This window comes from Engraulis encrasicolus, chromosome 7 (genome assembly GCF_034702125.1).
Source record: "Engraulis encrasicolus isolate BLACKSEA-1 chromosome 7, IST_EnEncr_1.0, whole genome shotgun sequence".
NCBI classification, from domain to species: Eukaryota; Metazoa; Chordata; class Actinopteri; order Clupeiformes; family Engraulidae; genus Engraulis; species Engraulis encrasicolus.
The window spans coordinates 16,166,495-16,187,514 of record NC_085863.1 but is presented as its reverse complement, the minus strand read 5'-3'; the positions used below and the strand labels follow the sequence as shown (position 1 = coordinate 16,187,514).

Below are 21,020 nucleotides of genomic sequence, written 5' to 3'. Positions count from 1 at the left end.
TAATAAAATACATATTTATTTTTTTATGTTAAAACACCACCTTCTGTAATTCCATGAACTGTATGTTTGAACTCTACCCACTGAGGGGGAAAAGGCATCAGCTAAATGTAATGTATTGTATACATGTCGTGTACCCACCTCAGGGATGTGTCAGGTGTGGAGACCATGATGTCTCAGCACCAGAACCTGAAGGCCAAGATGGAGGCCAAGAGCAAGGTGTTCACCCAGTGCATAGAGACCGGCAAGATGCTCCTGGCTGCCTGCAATCCTGCATCTGAAGAGGTACCATAAACACGCCTGGAAAACTTTAAACATAGAAACATAGACAAACACACGCACGTGCACACACACAGGTAGGGATGCACAATACCACTTTTTTTGAAAACCAATACAAGTACAAGTACATTAATGTCTGTACTTGCCGATACCGAGTACCGATAACGATACTTTGACCCCCAACATACAATGAAAGCCTGTTTTTTATCCACCTGCGATATTTGTTTTATTATCCATTTCCATGTAAGATGTAAATGTTAGTAAATGTATGAAGCAGCACTTTTTTTGCATGCTGCTTCCAAGTCAACAGAACGTGACGAGACGTTGCGTTGTTTCTTGTAATAGCAGTATCGGTGATAGGTATCTACAATTATTTGACGAGTATGAGTACGAGTATGATTATAATGAGCAAATATCGGGGCCGATACCAATATCTGTATCGGTGCATCCCTAAACACAGGCTTATCGCTTACACTTATAAATCAGCATCATTCTCTCATCGTCTCCCTGCATGTTTGTTTCTCAGGTGAAGGAGAAGCTGGATCATGTGATGGCCAAGCAGAAAGATCTGAATGACCGATGGGACCTGCACTGGGAGAAACTGCAGAATAGTAAGCACTACACACACACACACACACACACACACACACACACACACACACACACACACACACACACACACACACACACACACACACACACACACACACACACACACACACACACACAGACACATACACACGCGGGCGCACACACGCACACACACACGCACAGGCACAGTCAGCTGCACTACTTTGTGGAATACCAGCATGTGTGCTGATTCGTTTTCTTTATAGATAACAATATAAAGGACATAGGTACTGTAGATATTGTATTTGAGGCTATGATGCTTTTACAACAGATATGGACCACATTCATCTTCCATTCTTGCTGTGTTGTGAATCCACCCATTGTTATGCCCTGACTGTCAATGCACATGTTATATTTTTTATTTTGTTTTACCTGTACCCATGGCTATAAATTAACATTTTACATCACTAGTAGATCACTAAAAGTAGATTCTATGCTCCAAAACTTTTTTTTTTTTTTTTAACAGCAATTGCCCTGTTGACGGATGTTAATTTAGAGCCCTGCCTGTAATACTATTCTATAGTATAATATTTTGTGATGTCCTCCTTTCTGTTAGTTAGATCACCCAGCTTTTACAGCAGATTGCATCAGCTGTTACTACTGTTGTTGTGTACAAACTAAATGAATGTGTCTTGACCATTCACTTGCTCTCTCTCTCTCTCTCTCTCTCTCTCTCTCTCTCTCTCTCTCTCTCTCTCTCTCTCTCCTAACAGCGCAACAGAGACTTCAGGATGCCCAGAGGCTTCAGGCCGAGAGGGCGTGGCTAACGTCCAAAGAGCCAATGATCAGCCCCGCCAGCCCGCGGGATACGCTGGGCGGGGCTGCAGGGTCGGGAGGAGCCGACGAAGTTGAGGCTCTGATTCGCCGGCACGAGGCGTTCCGGAAGGCCGCAGCCACATGGAAAGAACACTTCAGCTCCTTGAGACAGGTGCATTGTTGTTTGTATTAAGCTGGGTGCCAAAGGACTCAAAGGTGGAGTTACCATAAGAGCTTTTGGTAACACTTTATTTTAGGGATACATCTATTAGCACTAATACATACAATGTTAATGCCTGCATAAGTAACTTGTACTAAGGCATGTACTAAGCAAACGCTAAGGCCTACTAGGTCCTTACTAAGGTTAAATTGGTAATAAATCCCTTATTGTGCATGCACAAGACATTTCTGAATAACAAATTGCCTAACAAATGTTTGATTTTGCTTTGCACATGCCTTACAAGTTACATTGTATGTACTAGTGCCAGTACATTGTATGTATTAGTGCTAATAGATGTATCCCTAAAATAAAGTGTTACAGAGCTTTTTACATTGGTTGGTTTGTTGGTTTGTTGGTTTGAACAGATTTCAGTGACATTGTCAGGATAATAAGATAAGATAGGATAAGATAAGATAAGATAAGATAAGATAAGATAAGATAAGATAAGATAAGATAAGATAAGATAAGATAAGATAAGATAAGATAAGATAAAACTTTATTGTCTGTTACACATGAAATAGAAAATGAGGATAGCGTTATAATCTAGCTTAACATTTAACAATTCCCCACACTAATGTGTATTGTCTATTAAGTTTCTATTAAGTCCTGGCAATTCACTCACCCACTGATCTCTCCACCTCTCTACCTCCTCCTACTGCCTGTCCTCCACACACAGGCGGAGAAACTGAAGGAGGAGAAGAGCCGTCAGCAGTCCACCTCGTCGCTCCTCAACAGGCAGATGTTCCCCCTCTCCTGCCTGATGCCCAGCTCCTCCTCCTCCTCCTCCTCCTCCACACCCTTCCGCCAGAGCCTCCAGGACCAACTCGACATCAAGTCGGGCCCAGACATCCCCCAGCTGGCGGCCCAGTCCCTGGCCCAGCGGCTGGGCGCCACCATGACGGGCGGTGGTGGCTCCACGGGCCCCATGGGTGGAGGTTCGCCGTTGGGCAATATGGGTGGCTCGCCACTGGGCTCCCTGGGGGGCTCACCGCTGGGCACCATGGTTGGTGGTGGTGGCGGTGGTGGTGTTGGTGTTGGTGGTAGTGTCTACAACCCCGTCATGAATGGTTCGTCCTACCACGGCCTCAGCCACCAGCAGCAGCTTGGTGTGGGTGTGGGCGTGGGTATGGGTGTGGGTGTGGGTGTAGGCCCCGTGATGGACAACCAACAAGGCTACCATGTGCTGGCTCATCAGGCCCAGCAGCTGGCAGTGGACGGCTCCAGTTACATGGGGCTGAACCAGCACCAGCAGGGCCTGATGGGGGTGGACAGCTCGAGCTACCAGGGGCTGAACAATCCTGGGATGGCAATGGCAGGGGTAGCGGCGGGGGTGGTACCCGGTGCCGGGATGATGGCTGGGGTGCCTGGTGGGGTGGTGGTGGTGGTGGTGGCCGGTATGGGCATGGCGGGGGGGGTCGGAGGGCTTCCTGGGGCCATGGTGGCGGGCATGGGTGCGGCGGCGGCGGGCATGGTGCCCCAGGACGCCAAGATGGCGTACGCCTGGCAGCACCTGAAGGCCGACTGCATGCAGCCCAAGCTGAACCACATCCACAAGGCCGTGCCCGCCCTCCTGGAGGCCCACCAGGCCCAGCAGCAGGCGCAGCAGGCCGCCCTGCAGCAGGAGGGGCAGCCCATGAGCGGGATCCACCCGGGCATCCACCCCGGCATCGGCATCGACGGCCTGGAGCTGCTGCACGGGCGGCTCCAGAGGGACCCCCGAGGCAGCCGCTCGGACCCCCAGATGGACCACCTGCGGCGGGAGCGCGAGTACAGGCTGGGCCGGCAGACCTCCAGCGAGCAGGAGATCCAGGCGCGGCTCAACGAGCTGCCAATGATCGTCAGGCAGGAGCGCTACCGCCGGCGGCTGGAGCGGCAGTCGTCCAGCGAGCAGGAGCAGGCCAGCGGGCAGCCGAGCGACAAGGAGTCCACCGGCCGCGAGTCCGTCGAGAAGAGGAGTGGGACTGGGTGAGGCTGGCACTCCTGCATTTTACGTTACAATGCATTTGGTGGACGCTTTTTAACCAAAGCGACTTACAATTGAGGACATATAGTAATCATTACTAGCCAACATTACTAGCAACAACAAGTGTAGATGCTATATAGGGTTAATTAGCACAGGGTTAAGTGGAGTACAGACACACATACACATCATGCCATACATTTGGTTATTTAAGTTTTTTCTTGGATTTTCATGTAGGGCTGCACAATGAATCGATAATAATCAACAATCACTCTTTGATCACTCTTTTTAATCGTGATCGAATGAAATGAACATCTTTACAACAGCTAATTGGTCTTTCATATGGCAACGGACAGCAATTACATTCACTAATGCCTATGTTTGTTGTTGATGTTGTCTTACCTCTATACCAAGGAAGATGTGTGAGCATTTGGTCTGTCCTCTGTCTGTCTGTATGCTTGTCATAGAGAGTAAAGAGTAAAGAAAAGAGTCATAATGTATCTTGAAAAGGCAAAACGTTGTTTAGCTCACTAAAAAGCCGAATTTGGGAAGGGGGGGTGTTGAACAGTTTCGTTGTCTTCCTTGCATTTGTATGGCCTCAAGTCATGTTGTCACATGGTATGTGCCACACATAAGACAGAAACACTACATACCTGAATGTCCATGATAGTTTAGCCGAATCTGGTAGAGATAATGCCAAATGAACAATACAGTTAGCCTAGCGAGCTAAACCCCTACAGAGGAGAGCAAGTTCAATTTGCGGCCACTAGGGGCGTCTAGATTTCTAGGCTACAATACAGTGGGAATATTTGTGGGTATTATAGAAATGAGTGACATGACATCTTCCTCAATGCCAGCTAGTAACAGTTTACTTGTCATTCTTACATAGAAACACCCCCCCCCCCCCCAGACAAAGTTACGTAACACAGTGGGGGACATGATAACATTACAGAAAATAAGAGTAGAAATTCCCACATGATAGAATTCAGTCTTAATACAGTATCTCCATAACATAACATCTCTATAACATAATATACGTATTGCTTTGTCTACATTTTGTTGTGGTTAATAAGTGTAAATGGATAGATGGACGCCTATTTCTCGGACAGGACAAAAAGACCTAGAAAAGAAAAAGTGTTTGTAACTTGGTAGATTTTGCAATATTGTGCTGGACAATTTTTGGATATTTTTCTTTTGCATAATGTGAAACTGAATGTCTACAATTTTTATTCCTGTTGATTTAATTTCAGAGAGAAACGCTCTAATGTACAATGTACAATGGCAGAGATCGTTGAGCAGGTTCAAGAAAGAGAGGCTGCACATGTAAGTACAGTATACAGTTAAGAAACACATATGCTATAAATATAGTAGAGTAGAGTAGAGTAAATATGTTAATATGTTTACCTGTTTATTTATAGGAGTCTTTGCAGGCCGTACGTACATACATACAATGTACAATGTACATACAATGTATGTACAATCTACATACAATGTACACACAATATGTACATGCAATACATACCGGTACATGTTCATAGTACAGCATGCACTGTGCAAAAAAATATAATATCTAAAATTCTAAACATATACATAATGATTTAAATAAATTGTAAACAATTTCACAATAATCCAATTTCCTAGGCCCGTGGCGAGACGTACCGCCCCCCTAGTGTACTTTCAGCGCCCTGTGGCCGAATGGACCGCCCACGAGCAAGGGACCGACCCAAACCGCGGCGGAGGCCGAGGCCCAAAGAACCAGAAGAGACCACCCGACGCTCTCGCTCGGCGCCGGCCCAGTCGCCCGTGGTGCCCGCCATTCCCAGCCACACGGTCAGCGCGGAGGGCTTCATCTACCGCAAGCACGAGCCCGAGGGGGCCGACAAGAGCCCCAACAGGTAACGGCATCCAGCACACACCTGGCAGACATTACACTTAGCTGAGGGCTTCCGCACATTGGCTCCGACAAAGTGCTGAGCACTGCTCCGCAAAAGTTAAATTCCATTGTTTTCAATAGAACCCCGCAAACCGTGTCAATGGGCGGTGCCGACAAAATAGAAATCGTCTACAATTGCTATCCGACCCCGGCGAATGTCCGTGGACATCGGCGCCGCTCATTGACTATCAATGCTACATTCGTGTGAAACTGGGTTTGGGGGTCGGAATTGCGAAAGTGCTCCGCAGTGTTGTCGTAGCCAATGTGTGCGGCAGTGTGGCCCGGGGTTAGGAGCCTTGCTCAACTTTAGACATGGAGGTTGGAAGGGATTAGTAAGGCGGATTGAATCTGCAACCCTATCTACAGTCCCATCTCCTTAACCATTAGGCCATGGCTACCACATCACCTGTCAGTCAAACATCTGAGAGAGATAGGCCTACATACAGTAGCATATAAACACACTACATCAGTAAATGCGCATGTATTGTTCAGTTAACCTTTCAGATTGTTCGGTTAAAAATATTGTGCAACTTGAGTGCCCTGGTTTGAATCTAATTTAAAAGTGCACCAACAAACTATTTTTTCACGAAAAAATCCTGGAATACCTGGTTTTCGAAGCTACAAGCCAATACCATGTGTTTGTTGTTCTAACCATACATTTGATTTGTCTGATTCTCCTCAATACAGATTGTATGCTATGTACTATATATGTATTTGTTGGGTTGTGACTTCTGAATCCAGGTGGCCCCTGATCAGTGTTGCCAGATTGGGCTGTTTCCCGCCCAATTGGGCTGCTTAGGATGGCAGTGTGCGGGTAAAAATGGCATTTATCAGAAAAACCTGCCCAATTTTTTGCCATAGAAATCAATAGAATTGGGCGGGACTTAGTGCTTCGAGGCAGGTTTTGAGCATATTTTGGGCTGGAAATCATCAGCCTCATCTGGCAACCCTGCCCCTGATGACCGGCAGTTTCACAAACCTTTGTAAAATAGGAGGGAAAAAAAAACAAAACGAGAATGCAAAGTAACAGAGGTAACGGTCCTGGAATCAGACAGTAAAAACCCTACCCTGTTTTACTTCTAACAAAGATGACTTAACTGATGATTAGCGGATCTACAGTGCCTGTCTTGAGCGTCCATTGTGTGGTCATCCAATTCAGAGCTGGGGTGCATTTCTCGAAAGTGTAGTTGTTAGCCAATTAGCAACTTTGGTAGTTGTGTCATGGGAAATTGCATCGCAAACACCAAAGTAGCTAACATAGTTAGCAATTATGGTTTCGAGAAACGCACCCCTGAGCTGGTTGGATTACATTTGTAAGGTTTTTACTTTCTGATTGGATTCATACCTCTGCTAAAACGAAACGAAGAAATAAAAAAAAAAACAACGCCTCTGGGGAGGAACGATGTAGAGGAGACATCTATCACCTCAAACTACCCCCCACCCCACTAGCAAAAAAACCTCTAGCATAAACCCAGCGCAAAGCAAATAGAGCAGGGATAACAGCCCTAGCAGCTAGCGAAGACACATGGCAGCTCTGGGCTGCGTAATTGTGCACAGGCTTCAGTCCTGACAGGCGGAGACGAGAGAAGTGGGGCAGCAAGTGGGGCCCGTAAGGAGGGCCACAGGGGGACTAGGCTACTTCTCCCAAGCAGGCCTGCAGACGGGGGTGTGGGGGGCTGGGTTTGCCCAAGCATTTTGGGCTAGAGTTGAAACTGAACGTGTAAACATTGTGTTTTTTGTACATTTTCTTCTGATTCTTCACTGAGGGTGACTGACTAGTCACCAGATCTCCCACTTTTTCAAGCGTGGGACTGTTTCTGATTTTCCAGGGGAAGTCCATATGTTTTTTTAAAGGTCTGTCTCTGATGAAGCATGTTCGCACACATAAAATACAATTGTTATCCCCTGTTTTTGGATTGTAAACAATCCTTTTTTCAATAACATTGACTCTAGAACTGTGAGTGCCCCAAATGTTTGTTTGTTTTTTGTCACTCAGATATCTGTTCTCTCACTGCCTCTGACTATGGAGTGCTTTGGCAGTAAATACTGTGGTAGTTACACCAGGAAGAACTGCCATTTTTGTACCTTAAATTTGAATTTTAAAACTGTGTCCTAATCATCTGCCATTGGAATCTATGGCAGCCAACAGAACCAGAACCAGAACCAGGTAAAAAGTTGTAAAAGTCCACACAATGATTCATGAGAGTCCCATGGTTCTTTTCACAAGGCTTCAGGTCGGCGCACCAACACCTGTAGCTCCATCATCTGGAGCGAAAACAAAAAGGTACACTTGTGCATGTGACTTTGAACAATGTTCAAAAACTTGGTATCGCTGGAATCCTTCCGTCACGCCAAGTTGGCTAATTAGCTGCCTTTCCTGATAGTGCTAATTAACTAATACTTGCTGGCAGTTGTGCACTGTGCTGACAAAATCCACTCTGCTAACATAGCTAATATTTGTTAGCAGTTACGCTAATAACAGTAAACATGCTGAAATGCTTAGGCCCCTGAGCAAACGTAGGTGGACTAATATTTGTTAGCATGTATGCCAACAATGCTAACAATGCTATGTATGCCAAATGTGCTAAAAAGCAATGTGCTTTCAGTGCTACTTAGCCAATGGTTGTTAGCATGTATGCTAACAATGCTGACTGTGCTCATGATGCTAAAATGTTAGGTAAATAACAGTGTTAACTGTTACTTAGCTAAACTAGCTAGCAGTGGCCATGCCAGCTTAGCAGAGGTGCTGGCGATTGTGCTTAAAAAATGATGATGCAAAATATGGAAAACGTTATTACACACACTTGGCTGTTGTGTTTTAATGAGTATGCAAAGAATGCTAATTATGCAAAAATGCTGAGAAGGTCGGGTCCAGTTTATGGTATTTACATTTTGTAATTTACACTAATGATTTAAACTGGATGTAAAGATGGCAAAACCAAAAAATGTCTATCAGTGGAATCCTCAACAAAGTAAACGTTTTAAAGAGAAAAACCCTATGTTGTCAGCCTCAGCACATTTGTTTCGAGGATCACAAACCTTGGTGTATGCAAGCTCCTGTTTGGCATTTTCTGCTTGAATGCAGTCTAGTTTCTCAAATCCATTTTAGAGAAGTCTCAAAAAAGCTTGTCCTTGGAAAAAAAAAATGAGGACAGCTAAGTGTTAAAAAAACAAATGACATGGCAAAACATTCTACTCCAACACCAACACCCACTCCCACCTCTTACCACTCACTCGCACACACACACACGCACACACACACACACACACACACACACACACACACACACACACACACACACACACACACACACACACACACACACACACACACACACACACACACACACACACACACACACACACTACCTCCCTCAGGCAGGCACGAAAAATACAGTTACCCCACATTTTACATACCTATGCTAGAGTTAGCCATTTCACTTCTCTACAAAGAAAGGCAGAGTCATTTCCCACACAGGAAGGGGAGGGGTAACGCATCAGTAGGCCTACTTATAGTGTGTGTGATATGTACTCCCTCCTCTGGTTAGAAGACGCATTGCAGTGCACCCTGCATTTTTTTTCTCACATTTTCAGTTACATGCCTATTATCCCAATGAATGTACTGTAAGCAGAGACATCAAAAGTAAAAGTAAAACAATAAATGAAAAACACAGTTTCCTTCCAACGCAAGTAACTTACCCAAGTAACCAGTAGACGTGTGTACTTGTCTTATGATCAGCAGACTGTGTGCTGCTTGCATCAAATGTGCAGTGGGTTCTTGTTGGGTTTTTAGGGGTTTTCAATAACAACACATTCTATTTACCTCATTCGGTACATCAGTAAATAGTGTAACAGCTATGTAAGATAATGTGCTGCTGTTGTACTTACACCATACATTTACTTTTACTTTTACTTTTGACACCTCTGTCTTTATTATGTATACAAAAATATATGCAGTAGTACACAGATACACCATCCATGGCTCATCCTTTTCAGAACACATTATTACCAAAAATGTATTTCTTGGCACATTTTTTCTTACCCTTGTTGTATTTGACAATGGTGCTCAATTCAGTTATTTGATTGGTGCTCAGTTAATGACAGTTATGCGCTCTATTTATAAACCGGTAGTACTTATTTAGTCAAATCCGGACAATACGTTATGCCTTACAAAATGTTTGACACGCAGTTTGAGACCCAAAATCACACACTCATCGCTTGCATAAACTTGTGATCCAGACATTTCCTGTGTCGTCATACATTGATGATGTTGTGTGACGTAATGCAAAACACTGACTTGATGTTTCTCATTTTGTGTGTCCCCACAGCAAGTCTTGGATGTACCTGTTCTGCATTCTGGCCAAGGGAGAGCTGTCCTTCTACAAAGACCCGCGCTACACCGCCACCACATATAACGAAGAGGCTCCCGTCAGCCTTAACGGCTGTACCTGTGACACCACCAACAAATACAAGAATAAGAAATACGCCTTCACGCTAAAGTGAGCACAAAGTCAAACACACAAACTATAAAATGGCATGGCAAAAAATACGTTGTGTCAATTTCTGTATTTGTCCTAACCAACACACCATTACCTTAAGCTTAAAGGTGCATTGTGCAAGATTTTTAGTTGTTTATTTCCAGCATTCATGTTACCCATTCACTAATGTTACCTTTTTCATGAATACCACCACCATCAAATTCTAAGCATTCATTATGATTGGGAAAATTGCACTTTTCATATATGAAAAAGGGAATCTTCTCCATGGTCCGCCATTTTCAATATCCTGTAATATACATTTTTAGCTTCAAAAAATGACTGTACTTTGCCCATACTAGTAAATATTAGTTTATTACTTTGTAAATATTCATGAAAAGATCATATTTGGCCATAGGCAGCGCAAGTTCAATGAGCTGCATACTGTAGTTGCAGTACCTACTCTGGCCACATCCTACACAGTGCACCTTTAACACATGTTCTTCATTCTTTGTGAAATAAATGCTATGCAAGATCACAGAGCAGCACCACTGAAATTAATACATATACATAGCAGTGGTGTAGTCTATGTAGAACGCGGGTATACCCACTTCGAAATGTCAGGGATTTCAGTATACCCACTTAAAATTGATTGATCCATTATTTTGAATAGCACAAATATATACAGTATACCCACTTCAAAAAATGCTCAAATATACAGTATACCCACCAGTAAAAAGTAGACTACACCACTGATACATAGCCATACTAGACTGTCCGACAAGTTCATTCATGCATACATAGGGACCTGCATAGTGAACTGCATTATTTTGTCCCATATACTGTACGTATATTGCAAATTGTACTGTGGTGAATGGATGAGGATTTCAGATGTAGTATTGTAGTACTCAGAGTTGCAGAGTAGGCAATTTTTTGTCCTTAAATTTAATATGGCTAGTTTTTCCAGTAGTTTGTCCGCTAATATTGCTAGAAATCCACAGGATGGCAAATACCCTACATCTATAAAATGCAATCCATCTCTAACAATTCTGTTTTTTTTTTCTCATTTGTTAAGCCCTTTGAGTTGCATCCCTTGTATGATACAGTGCTATACAAATACAACTATTATTATTATTATTATTATTAAAGCTGTTAGCTGTAACCGCAGAGATACACCAGCGACGACGCGATTCAAGCGACAGAGTGCAGCAGCAAGCGATACGAGAGACTGAGGAGACTAGAGTATGTCCGTACAGGCAGAAGGCAAAGCATTCAAGCATTCCCATTGGCTGTGGTCACTGACCTCTATACAGTCATTGGCTGTCGCGGCTTGTCGCCGAACCGCGTCATAAAAAGTTGAAAAGATTTCAACTTCAAATTGTCGCGCTCGTCGCGCAAATCGCTCTAGTCTCCAGAATCGCTTTTGTCTCTCGACTCAATACAAAGTCAATTACTTCCGTCGCTCGACTCGCTCAGATCGCCGCTGGTGTATCTCTGCGGTTAAGCTGTGGATTTCCCATTTGTATTCAATGTCCCTTTTGTCTGTGACCCCCCTCCAGTACCTCCGCGACCCCCCTGGGGGGTCCTGACCCCCAGTTTTGGAATCACTGACGTATGATACTTGTATGATATCCATCATGTAGCCAGGCCAGGCCCTCCTAGTGACGCAACGCCTTAGTCAGGCCAAGAGCAATGTAAATATCGTTTCTGATCTCCCGAAAAATCGGGAACTCCACCCACTTTGTCGGACACCAGTCAACCAGTTGCAAACCTAGGGAGACGGGTCAACCATACCGTTTGGGAAACGTTAATTGTTGTGCTCTTGGTCAGACCAGGTCTTGGAGAGATTTGAAAGTCGATGATAATCAAGGTACCTACCCATCATGATACTCGTCTCTGGACCAGCACTTATCAGCTCTGCTCTATTTCCCTTTTACAGAATCCCAAATTCGCCTGACCAGCTTTTAATGGCCAAGGATGAAGTAAGGACACTTTTTATTCTCATCGTACCGTGTGTGTGTATGTGTGTGTCTGTGTGTGTGTGTGTGTGTGTGTGTGCGCATGTGTGTGTGTGTGTGTGTGTGTGTGTGTGTGTGTGTGTGTGTGTGTGTGTGTGTGTGTGTGTGTGTGTGTGTGTGTGCACGTGTGTGTGTGTGTGTGTGTGTGTGTGTGTGTGTGTGTGTGTGTGTGTGTGTGTGTGTGTGTGTGTGTGTGCGTGTGTGCGTGTGTGTGTCTGTTGCGTGCGTTTCTGTCATGAATTTGAATGATACAGTAAGTAGACATCCTTGGAATGGACTTAATTTCTTTTAAAGAAAAATGCATTTTCTTTCATTCTAAAATACAACTCATGACTGATATGAATAGAGTAAGAGAGGAAGAGGGCTGATGTGATGCCTTGTCATAGAGCTCGAAAGTGACGTCACTTCCCCCGATTTCATGGGACCTCAACAGCGTTTTTAGCCGAAAATCGTACGTGTAGCATGTAATCCAATGGCGGTATTAAAATGATATTTCGATCCCCTTCGAGTTGTTCCACGAGCTCCATATATGTTGTTTCTGATATTTTTGCTTAATTTTTCGTACGAACCCCACAGTTTTTAGAAAGCTGTGTTTCTTCACATTTTTCATGCCGACGGCCTCGGAACAAAACATTGATACTTCTGCATGAATAATCTTTATCTAGCCTCTTAAACAGCATATTTGTAGCCCAGCGCATATCATGACTGAGATCAGAAGATATTTACTCGCTACCATGTTGTTAGATGGTCAGCTTAGGTCCCGTGAAACGCGGAACTAAGGGGCGGGACTTTCGAGCTCTATCTCTGACGTCATCTCTTCTTCTTCTCTTCTGCTTTTCCCCTCCCAGGATGACTTCAAGAAATGGGTATCCGGCATCAACGACTCGGTGAAGGAGCACGAGGACATCGCCAAATGGGAGAAGACCTCCGCCGGAGAGCCGTCGGAGCAGCAAGGGGGCCGCTCGGAGGGCGCCGATCGCTCGGAGGGCCGTTCCGAGGGCAGGTCCGAGGGTCGTTCTGACGGCAGGTCCGAGGGCAGGTCGGAGGAGGGCCTGGACCGCTCGGAGCGAGCGGACGGCTCGGAAAAGGCCGACGGCTCGGAGAAGCTGGACCTGTCGGAGCGTCTGGAGGGCCGTGATCGCGGGTCCAGCACGTCCGGCCGAAGCAAATGATACATAGTCTACTTGTGTGAGAGGATATCCATCTACCAGTCAGTCAATCTATCTATCGATCGATCTATCTAGCTATCTTATCTATCTGTCTGTCTGTCTGTCTATCTGTTTGTTTGTTTGTTTATTTATTTATTTATACCTCCCCATCCGTTCATCCACCCAGCCATCTACCTGAGTAGACATAAAAGAGGAAGGTTTGTTTTGAAGATTTTATTCCTCTTTCTGTCTCTCTCTCTTGCTTTTTGTTCCACTATTCAACCTTCTCTCCCTATGGTATGTCGAAGCCCTACCACCCCCACTCGAACTCTCACAATTCAGCTCTCCTTGTTTGAATTCCTGCCCATGAGTGGGTGTGTAACGTGTGTGTGTCCACATCATAATAAGCTAACTATGGGTATACATACATCACTTGGTATGACCACTCAGTATTTCTAGGTATGCTCCTCTGAAGTCTGTTCAAGATCTTTTACAGATGATGAAGAACCCCAAAATGCAGGAAAAAGAAAAAAAACACTTTTGTTTTTGTTTTTTTCAGGAGCAGTGTATACACGTGTTGCTTTAAACTGTCCTGTGATGTGGAGTGTGACATCTAGAGTTTTTCAGAGTCTCTCTTTTTTTCTTTTGACGAAGTCTTTCTCTCAGTGTACATGGGTTAAACAGATTTGCATCTTTCACTGATACTGAAGCCACTAAAACTCTCTCTCTCTCTGACACACACACACACACACAAACACACACACACACGCACACACTATACACACACTCTCTCTTTCACACACGGCCTTGTGATAAGACAAACCCATACGTAGCATGTGTCTACCCACTCTACACGATGAAAAAAAAACAACAACAACAACAACAACAGAATGCTATTACATCACGGAAACCAAAATGATCAGCTTCATCTCCATTTCTTTTCTAAGATCATCTAAAAAAAACAGAAGATTCCAGAGGTTTGCAGTGCAGTACACACATTGTATAATTGTAGCAGTGTATTTATTCTTATTTATACTACTACTACTACTACTACTACTACTGTACTACTATTACACCTCAGTAAAGGGCCGAACTGCACTGGTGTAACATACATGTACGTACGTTAATGAGAAGGAGGGGGAGCTTCAGATCTGTATGAGCCCTCTGTAGTGTCTATGTCCTGGGTTTGCCTATTCCGTCTCCGCCAAAAAAAAACCCTAAATGTCGGGGTAGTCTTTCGTCTTAAAAGGAGAGGTTGTCTTTTTCGGACACAGTTCTGCCACCCCGTGCTTCAACATTGAGCATTGTTGCTTTTCCAGTGAATTTACTGTACGGGGGGGAGTCAAACACAAAGCGAGAATAATGTACTAAATGTCCTGCGTGTAAGGGAATCATACTATCGCCACAGCATTAATTAGAATATTGTAACACAAGTGCGATCAGAGCATTCAAGATAGATCACAATAATGAATCGTAAACCATTATAAGTAGATTAATGTTTCCTACTTGGGCAGTTTTTGGGTTTGTCCCAAGCTGTCTTTGGATTGTACTAGTGAGACGGTGTACTAGCAAATATAGTGGAACCAGACGTGAGTTTGTCTGTGAGCGTGTAATGCTTCACGCGACAACTCACCGGTGCATATGCTTGTGTACATTTGTGTGTACATGTGTATGTTCATGTTGGCACTAATGTTTGTGCGAGTGTGTGTGTATGTGTGTGTGTGTGTGTGTGTGCGTGTGCGTGCATCTGTGTTTGTACACTAGTAAATCCAAGCCTACAAGCTGCAGTCAGTTGACAAACTAACCTCATATCTTCTCTTTGTTTGGGGGGTGGGGAAAAGAACACAGAAACTAGACGCACTCATACATACACCATCTGGATGACTGCATTCAGTAAATTATAAAAAGTTCAGTCATCTCAGATTAAAAAGTTGCATTCACTACAGGGAAAAAAAAGCTCTTCGCTCACCCAACACTGCTTTTCAGGTTTTTTCGTCACAATTTTTTTACATCTCGTAGCTAAACCACTGGTCAGTTGTAATCCGACGCTGTGGCCTGAATTGTCTCATTAACACTCACTGCATGTCAGTGGGGTTAACTGTTTATTTTTGTTGTTTGTTTGTTTGTTTGATTGATTGATTGTTTATTTGTTTGTATTTACGGCGTTGATGGAATTCAATTCAAGTTGCTGCTTCCATTGTGTGTAAGACGTCTTATGGCGTCACTTCTCTGTCTTGCTATCAGGGCATGAATGTCTGCTTTCTCTCTCTCTCTCGCTCTCTCTCTCTCTCTTTCTCTCTCTCTCTCTCTATCTATCTCTCTTCGGCCACTACTGTGGCCATCTTCCTGCCTGCCAGTACTTTTCAAGATGTATGTAATTTTATTCTTTGTTTTATGCATTTTACTTATTTTATTTCATGGGGCGAAATGAATGTCTCATGGTGGACTCATCAGCAATTGGTGTGAGTTATACACACACACACACACACACACACACACACACACACACACACACACACACACACACACACACACACACACACACACACACACACACACACACACACACACACACACACACACAAAAGAGCCAGTGTCATTTCTTAAACCTTGGAACACAAAACACAGAAGTTGAGAGAAAAGGCGAACAACTTCACCCTTACCATTGCATGATGGTTGTTTGCATTATATCGCACTGATACCCAGCCCATTGTTTTTGTTCTTTAATATTCTATAGATTGCGTCTCCAGTCCAGTCCAGTCCATTTTTGAGGCACATGTTTTTCCTCTAAAGGTTGGTGTGGCGTATTTGCAGGGGGGGGGGGGGGGGACTACATTCACACAAAACGCACCAAGGTGTTTACCTCTATTCGATATGACCAACATGAAATGGCACCCAAATTTATGTCAAACACACGCTACATTGCCATAACGTGCATCACATGGTGAGCGTGTCCATTTCGTAATGGGTGTGCAAACTAATAGAGAGCTACCACGTGTCTAGAAATGTATAAATGGAGCTGAAATAATACAGTATGTGAAATCACTAATTAATGTTGCCAATTACGGAACTGCAGCCTTAAAAGACTTCTTTTGGTAAACATGTATTCACTCAAGAAGAGATACAGTGTGTGTTAAGACAATTCAGTACATACTGTACGTACTGTATGTATATCAGTTGTAAATCACATCACAATCCCCCTTGCAACCACTGCAGTCACAACACTAGACTGCTTTTTTTTTCAAAAGAAAGTAAACCTAACACAGCGCTTTTAAGAAAATGAATTTTAAAGATGATGTCTTTTTTTGACTACTGTTACGGCCACTTTTGCTGCTATGGGCTTTGTATGCGTGTTGTTCACTCCCAAAATGTGGCGAAACCAAACACTGCATCTCCACCACGCGGGGAAAGGAAAGGCGGGGGTCTGAGATGGCCTGTATTGTTTGTCAGCCAGCCAGCACACTTCACCCTATAGGTTACACTTAGACGAAGAGACACAGCACTGTAGCCTGCCACCAATAACACCCAATAGGCACCATTGGTGATAGAGGAGCACTAGTTACGAGAAACACCAGTGAAACCCTTTAACAGCGATCACACATACAGTACGCAAAGCAAGTCGTAAGTACGTACGTATGTATATCACATAGACTGCTGTAATCAGACATACTGTAGTTGAGGAATGTACAGAGTTCAAGTAACCGACTATGTCATCTCTCTCTCTCTCTCTCATGTCCTCTGTGCTTTTGGCATAGCAGCTTCGGACCCCTCACCTTCTTCCTTGTGATACTGAAATTACAAACAAGCAGCCATAATAATCAGAAGCTTCTCCAACCAAATTGGCATTTACAGAACTGTTGAAGAAAGCAGGTACCCTGAAAAGGTGTGCTGCCCATACTATGCCCTTAGAGGAAGACAGAGAGAGAGAAAGAAAGAGAGGAAGGGGGGCGGGGAGAGAGAGAGTCTTGACACAAAGGAGTAGGCCAGGGGATTCTCCATGTCTTTCTCTTTCATAAGGCAGTGCTCACCGCAGAGGTGTTAGTCCTAGTTTTCCACACACAAAAAAAAAATTCCAGGGAAAGGACTCGGAGTCCTTCACCGGAACGCTCTCCTGGTGTCTCACAGGACAGTCGCCGCGATTGGCAACGGAGAATCTCATTATAAATTGAGGTCACCAGAATTACCTAGGGGACGTCCGTCCTACCCCCTATTTCCCACACAATATGACAGTGTCTCTGCAGTCACTTCCTTGCTACCCTCGACCCCCCCCCCTTTTTTTTCCAAAACCCCACCTCCCATATGAACCCCCCCCAGCTGCAATGGCTATGAGATGCGAATCAATCACAAGTTGATTAATTAATGTCAACTGAAGGGCTGGTCTTTGAAAAAAATGTATGAAAAAATAAAAAGCAATTATTTGTGTTCTGTTGTGGGTGCGGGCGGGGAGGTTAAAAGTTTAAGACATTTTCATGCTGTGACGACATCTGGATCCCTTCACTAGTGTACAGTGTGTTATATATTGGTATAAAATGAATTATTTTTATGCAGTATTCTGTAGCTCTAACTCTGTTGACAAAGTATTGATCTAAAGTGAATATTTAAATAAAAAAGAGAATAATACTATTGTCACCCAGGCAACTGCACAGGGCAGAATGCAATTGTACTCTATGGAAGTGATGAATGTGAAAGAATGTGACCATGAATGGAGGAGCGGGATATTATGGGATACATATACGAGGACACTCATGCGACCTGTTTGATTTCTTTGCACCTACACACTGCCTGTCTCTCCATTGCGCTGTGGCGAAGCAGGGTTTATGAGAACGCCTGACATATGTATATCTAGTATTGCACAACTTTTGCACAGCTCCATGTGTGTGGTTTTGCTTTTGTTTTTTTGTTTTCTTGTTTTTTTGTTGTTGTTCCCAGGATTTGTCATTCAAAAAAAAAATATATATATATAAAAGTGACTGACTTTAACAGAGACAGTGGAGAGGGGCGGGGCAAGTCAAGTGATGATAGAAGGTGGCCTCTGCCATTGGCTGCTGCTACAGTACATTATTGATTGAGGATGTCCCCTTCCCCCCCCCCCCCCCCCTCTCTCTCTCTCTCGCATCCCGCCCACCCTACCAACAACCCACTCAGCAATCATCCATGTCTGTCTGTCTATTGTACACATGGCCTGCTGATGTTGATGAAGTATGTAGAGGAGTTAGGTTGGGCAGGGCAGGGCAGGACGGGACGGGGCAGGACAGGACAGGACGGGGGAGGCTCCATGTGAACTAAGTGACTTCCTTGAGCAATGGCTCAACACCAATACAGACAAACTGGAGCAACCATGTGAAACCAACCAACCACGTGTACGTAGTAATAAAAAGGCTACCCGATTCTCCCCCCAAGAACGTCTTCGACATTAAAAAGCACAATGTTCTCCCCTCCAAAAAAATACACAAAGAAAAAAAATATATAAATAAGTAAGATTTCAACATCACACTGGAAGTGTGGAAACAAATGGATGATCAGCGTCGTCCTATCACAGACTCTAAGCCCTTCCCCCCCTGTACTGTACGTACGTACGTATGTTGTGTTTTTTATTTTATTTATGATTCACTCCAGACCCTGTAATAATAATAAACCCCTCTCCACTGAGTCAGGCAGCGTAGCTGGTAGGCTACAGACAGCACTGTCCGACCAACACACAAAACACCCACTCATGCCCTGTCATGGGCCTACAGCGCACCCTTTCAGTGTATTTGCAATGAACTATGGGACACGCCATCTCGCTTAATGGACCACGAAAAAAAACAAAAAAACGCTGCTCTCTATCTCTCACGGATGTGGACACAGACCTGCTCAATGTTTGTTGTTTGTGAAACTCTTGTTTTTTTGGTTTGTTTGTTTGTTTGTTTGCCATACACCCTGCAGCACCACCACCACCACCACCAAGCTTGCCCTGATGATAAGGTTTTATATTATTATTCAAAGCTTAGTTGCTAAAAGAAAGAAAAAAAAACATCAAAGACTTACTGTCAATTTTACTCCACAAAGAATATATCCCCCAGTAAAGATATATGGACTCTAAGTGGACTCTTCTTCTTCAGCTTGAAAACCAATCAAGTAAGCCATTTCATATGAGGAAACATAGAAGAAAAAAAAACACTACTAAGTTGCATGAACGAGAATATAGAGGCGATTTCTATGCAACAGCTGTGCATGTTTATAAAAGGGTTCTAATTCCTTCGGTACGTCCCCCAGAACAAGGCCAGATCCGCCCCACTCTCGGCTTCTAGCTGGGGCAGGCCTGGACAGGGATGATGATGATGATGATGATGATGATGATGACGACGACGACGATGACGATGATATGATGATGGTGTACAGAAGGACTGTGAAAGAAACAGATGACATGTGTAACTTGAGATTTGTCATTTAAAATGAGAAGAAAAAAAATGAACAAGACATCTCTGTGCTGATACCTTCACAGATTCATAAATACAGGTTGTATATATCAAACAGTGTGTGTGTCTTATTTGGGGTCAGTGATAATGATGCTGTTGTCTATGGCTTGCCTTTACAGTTATGTGTTTTTACAAATCCAAGATAACACACCCAAATTATGTCTGTGCACCTGAATATACAGTATGTTAGACTGTGGTTATGGTTAACAATTATGTGTATTAAGATGGCTTACGCAAGAAAAGTCTGTATATTAATGTAATATTAGATGGCAAAAGCATTCACAAGCAATACACATCAGGCCTATATACTGTAGTATCTTTCAGTGGATCTATTTACTTCAGCGGAACCACTCCCCTAGTTACTGAGTTTACCTATAGGTTATCCGCCAGTGCGTTGATATGTGTACATTGCAACCACCGTGAAGATCACTAAAGTCATGTTCATTTTACCTCCGAGTTGAATCCTTTATTTAATTATACTATGTTGGTGTAAAGACACAACATATACTTCTATATTTGTAGCAGAAACCTAGAGTGCGGTAAAAAAGTGAGCTTTTTTTGCAAATGTTTTTGAGTGGAGATATTTAAGTTTTGCGCTTGGAACAGCAGAATATGCACCAATACTAATGTAAGGTATTTGGTTTCAGATGTTTGACTCCACAGGTTGACATGGTGTGCAGTGGTGTTGTCTACGTAGAACGCAGGTATACGCAGTATACCCACTTCAAAATTTCAGGGATTTCAGTATACCCACTTAAAATTGATTGATCCATTATTTAGAATAGCAGAAATATATGCAGTATACCCACAAAAAATGCTAAAATATACAGGATACCCACTACTAGACACTCATGTGTCTAGCTGCGATGTAAGATTTGACAAATGACCAATATTTTTCAGAGAGTGTATAACACAGCAGTCCACATTAATGTAACCTCAGTACCTCATGTAACCTCAGTATTTCACACAATTCTTACTCTGATAGTGAAACTTGTATTCTATCTGGTGCCATTGTTCTAGGGCTGATGATGGGGGTTGGTGGGGGGGAGTAATTAACCAGTGCTCTCCCCATCCTCCTCCTTGACTGAGGTGCCCTGACCATGGTACTGTCCTGGCGCACTGCTCCTTTGGGGCGTCGTTGGGGGC

At 43.8% G+C, this 21,020-nt stretch overlaps 1 protein-coding gene across 1 annotated transcript in view; it reads left to right on the top strand.

The window, feature by feature from the left end:
- The window catches only part of sptbn4a (spectrin, beta, non-erythrocytic 4a), a 66,298-nt gene extending 52,858 nt beyond the window's left edge, over window positions 1-13,440 (top strand). The window contains exons 12-20 of the mRNA XM_063202125.1: window positions 144-282; window positions 803-887; window positions 1,620-1,834; window positions 2,559-3,847; window positions 5,093-5,165; window positions 5,484-5,737; window positions 10,104-10,274; window positions 12,190-12,232; window positions 13,117-13,440. Coding sequence (XP_063058195.1) covers window positions 144-282; window positions 803-887; window positions 1,620-1,834; window positions 2,559-3,847; window positions 5,093-5,165; window positions 5,484-5,737; window positions 10,104-10,274; window positions 12,190-12,232; window positions 13,117-13,440 — 2,593 coding nt within the window. The remainder of the gene's footprint in view (window positions 1-143; window positions 283-802; window positions 888-1,619; window positions 1,835-2,558; window positions 3,848-5,092; window positions 5,166-5,483; window positions 5,738-10,103; window positions 10,275-12,189; window positions 12,233-13,116) is intronic.
- Window positions 13,441-21,020: the final 7,580 nt, after the last annotated feature.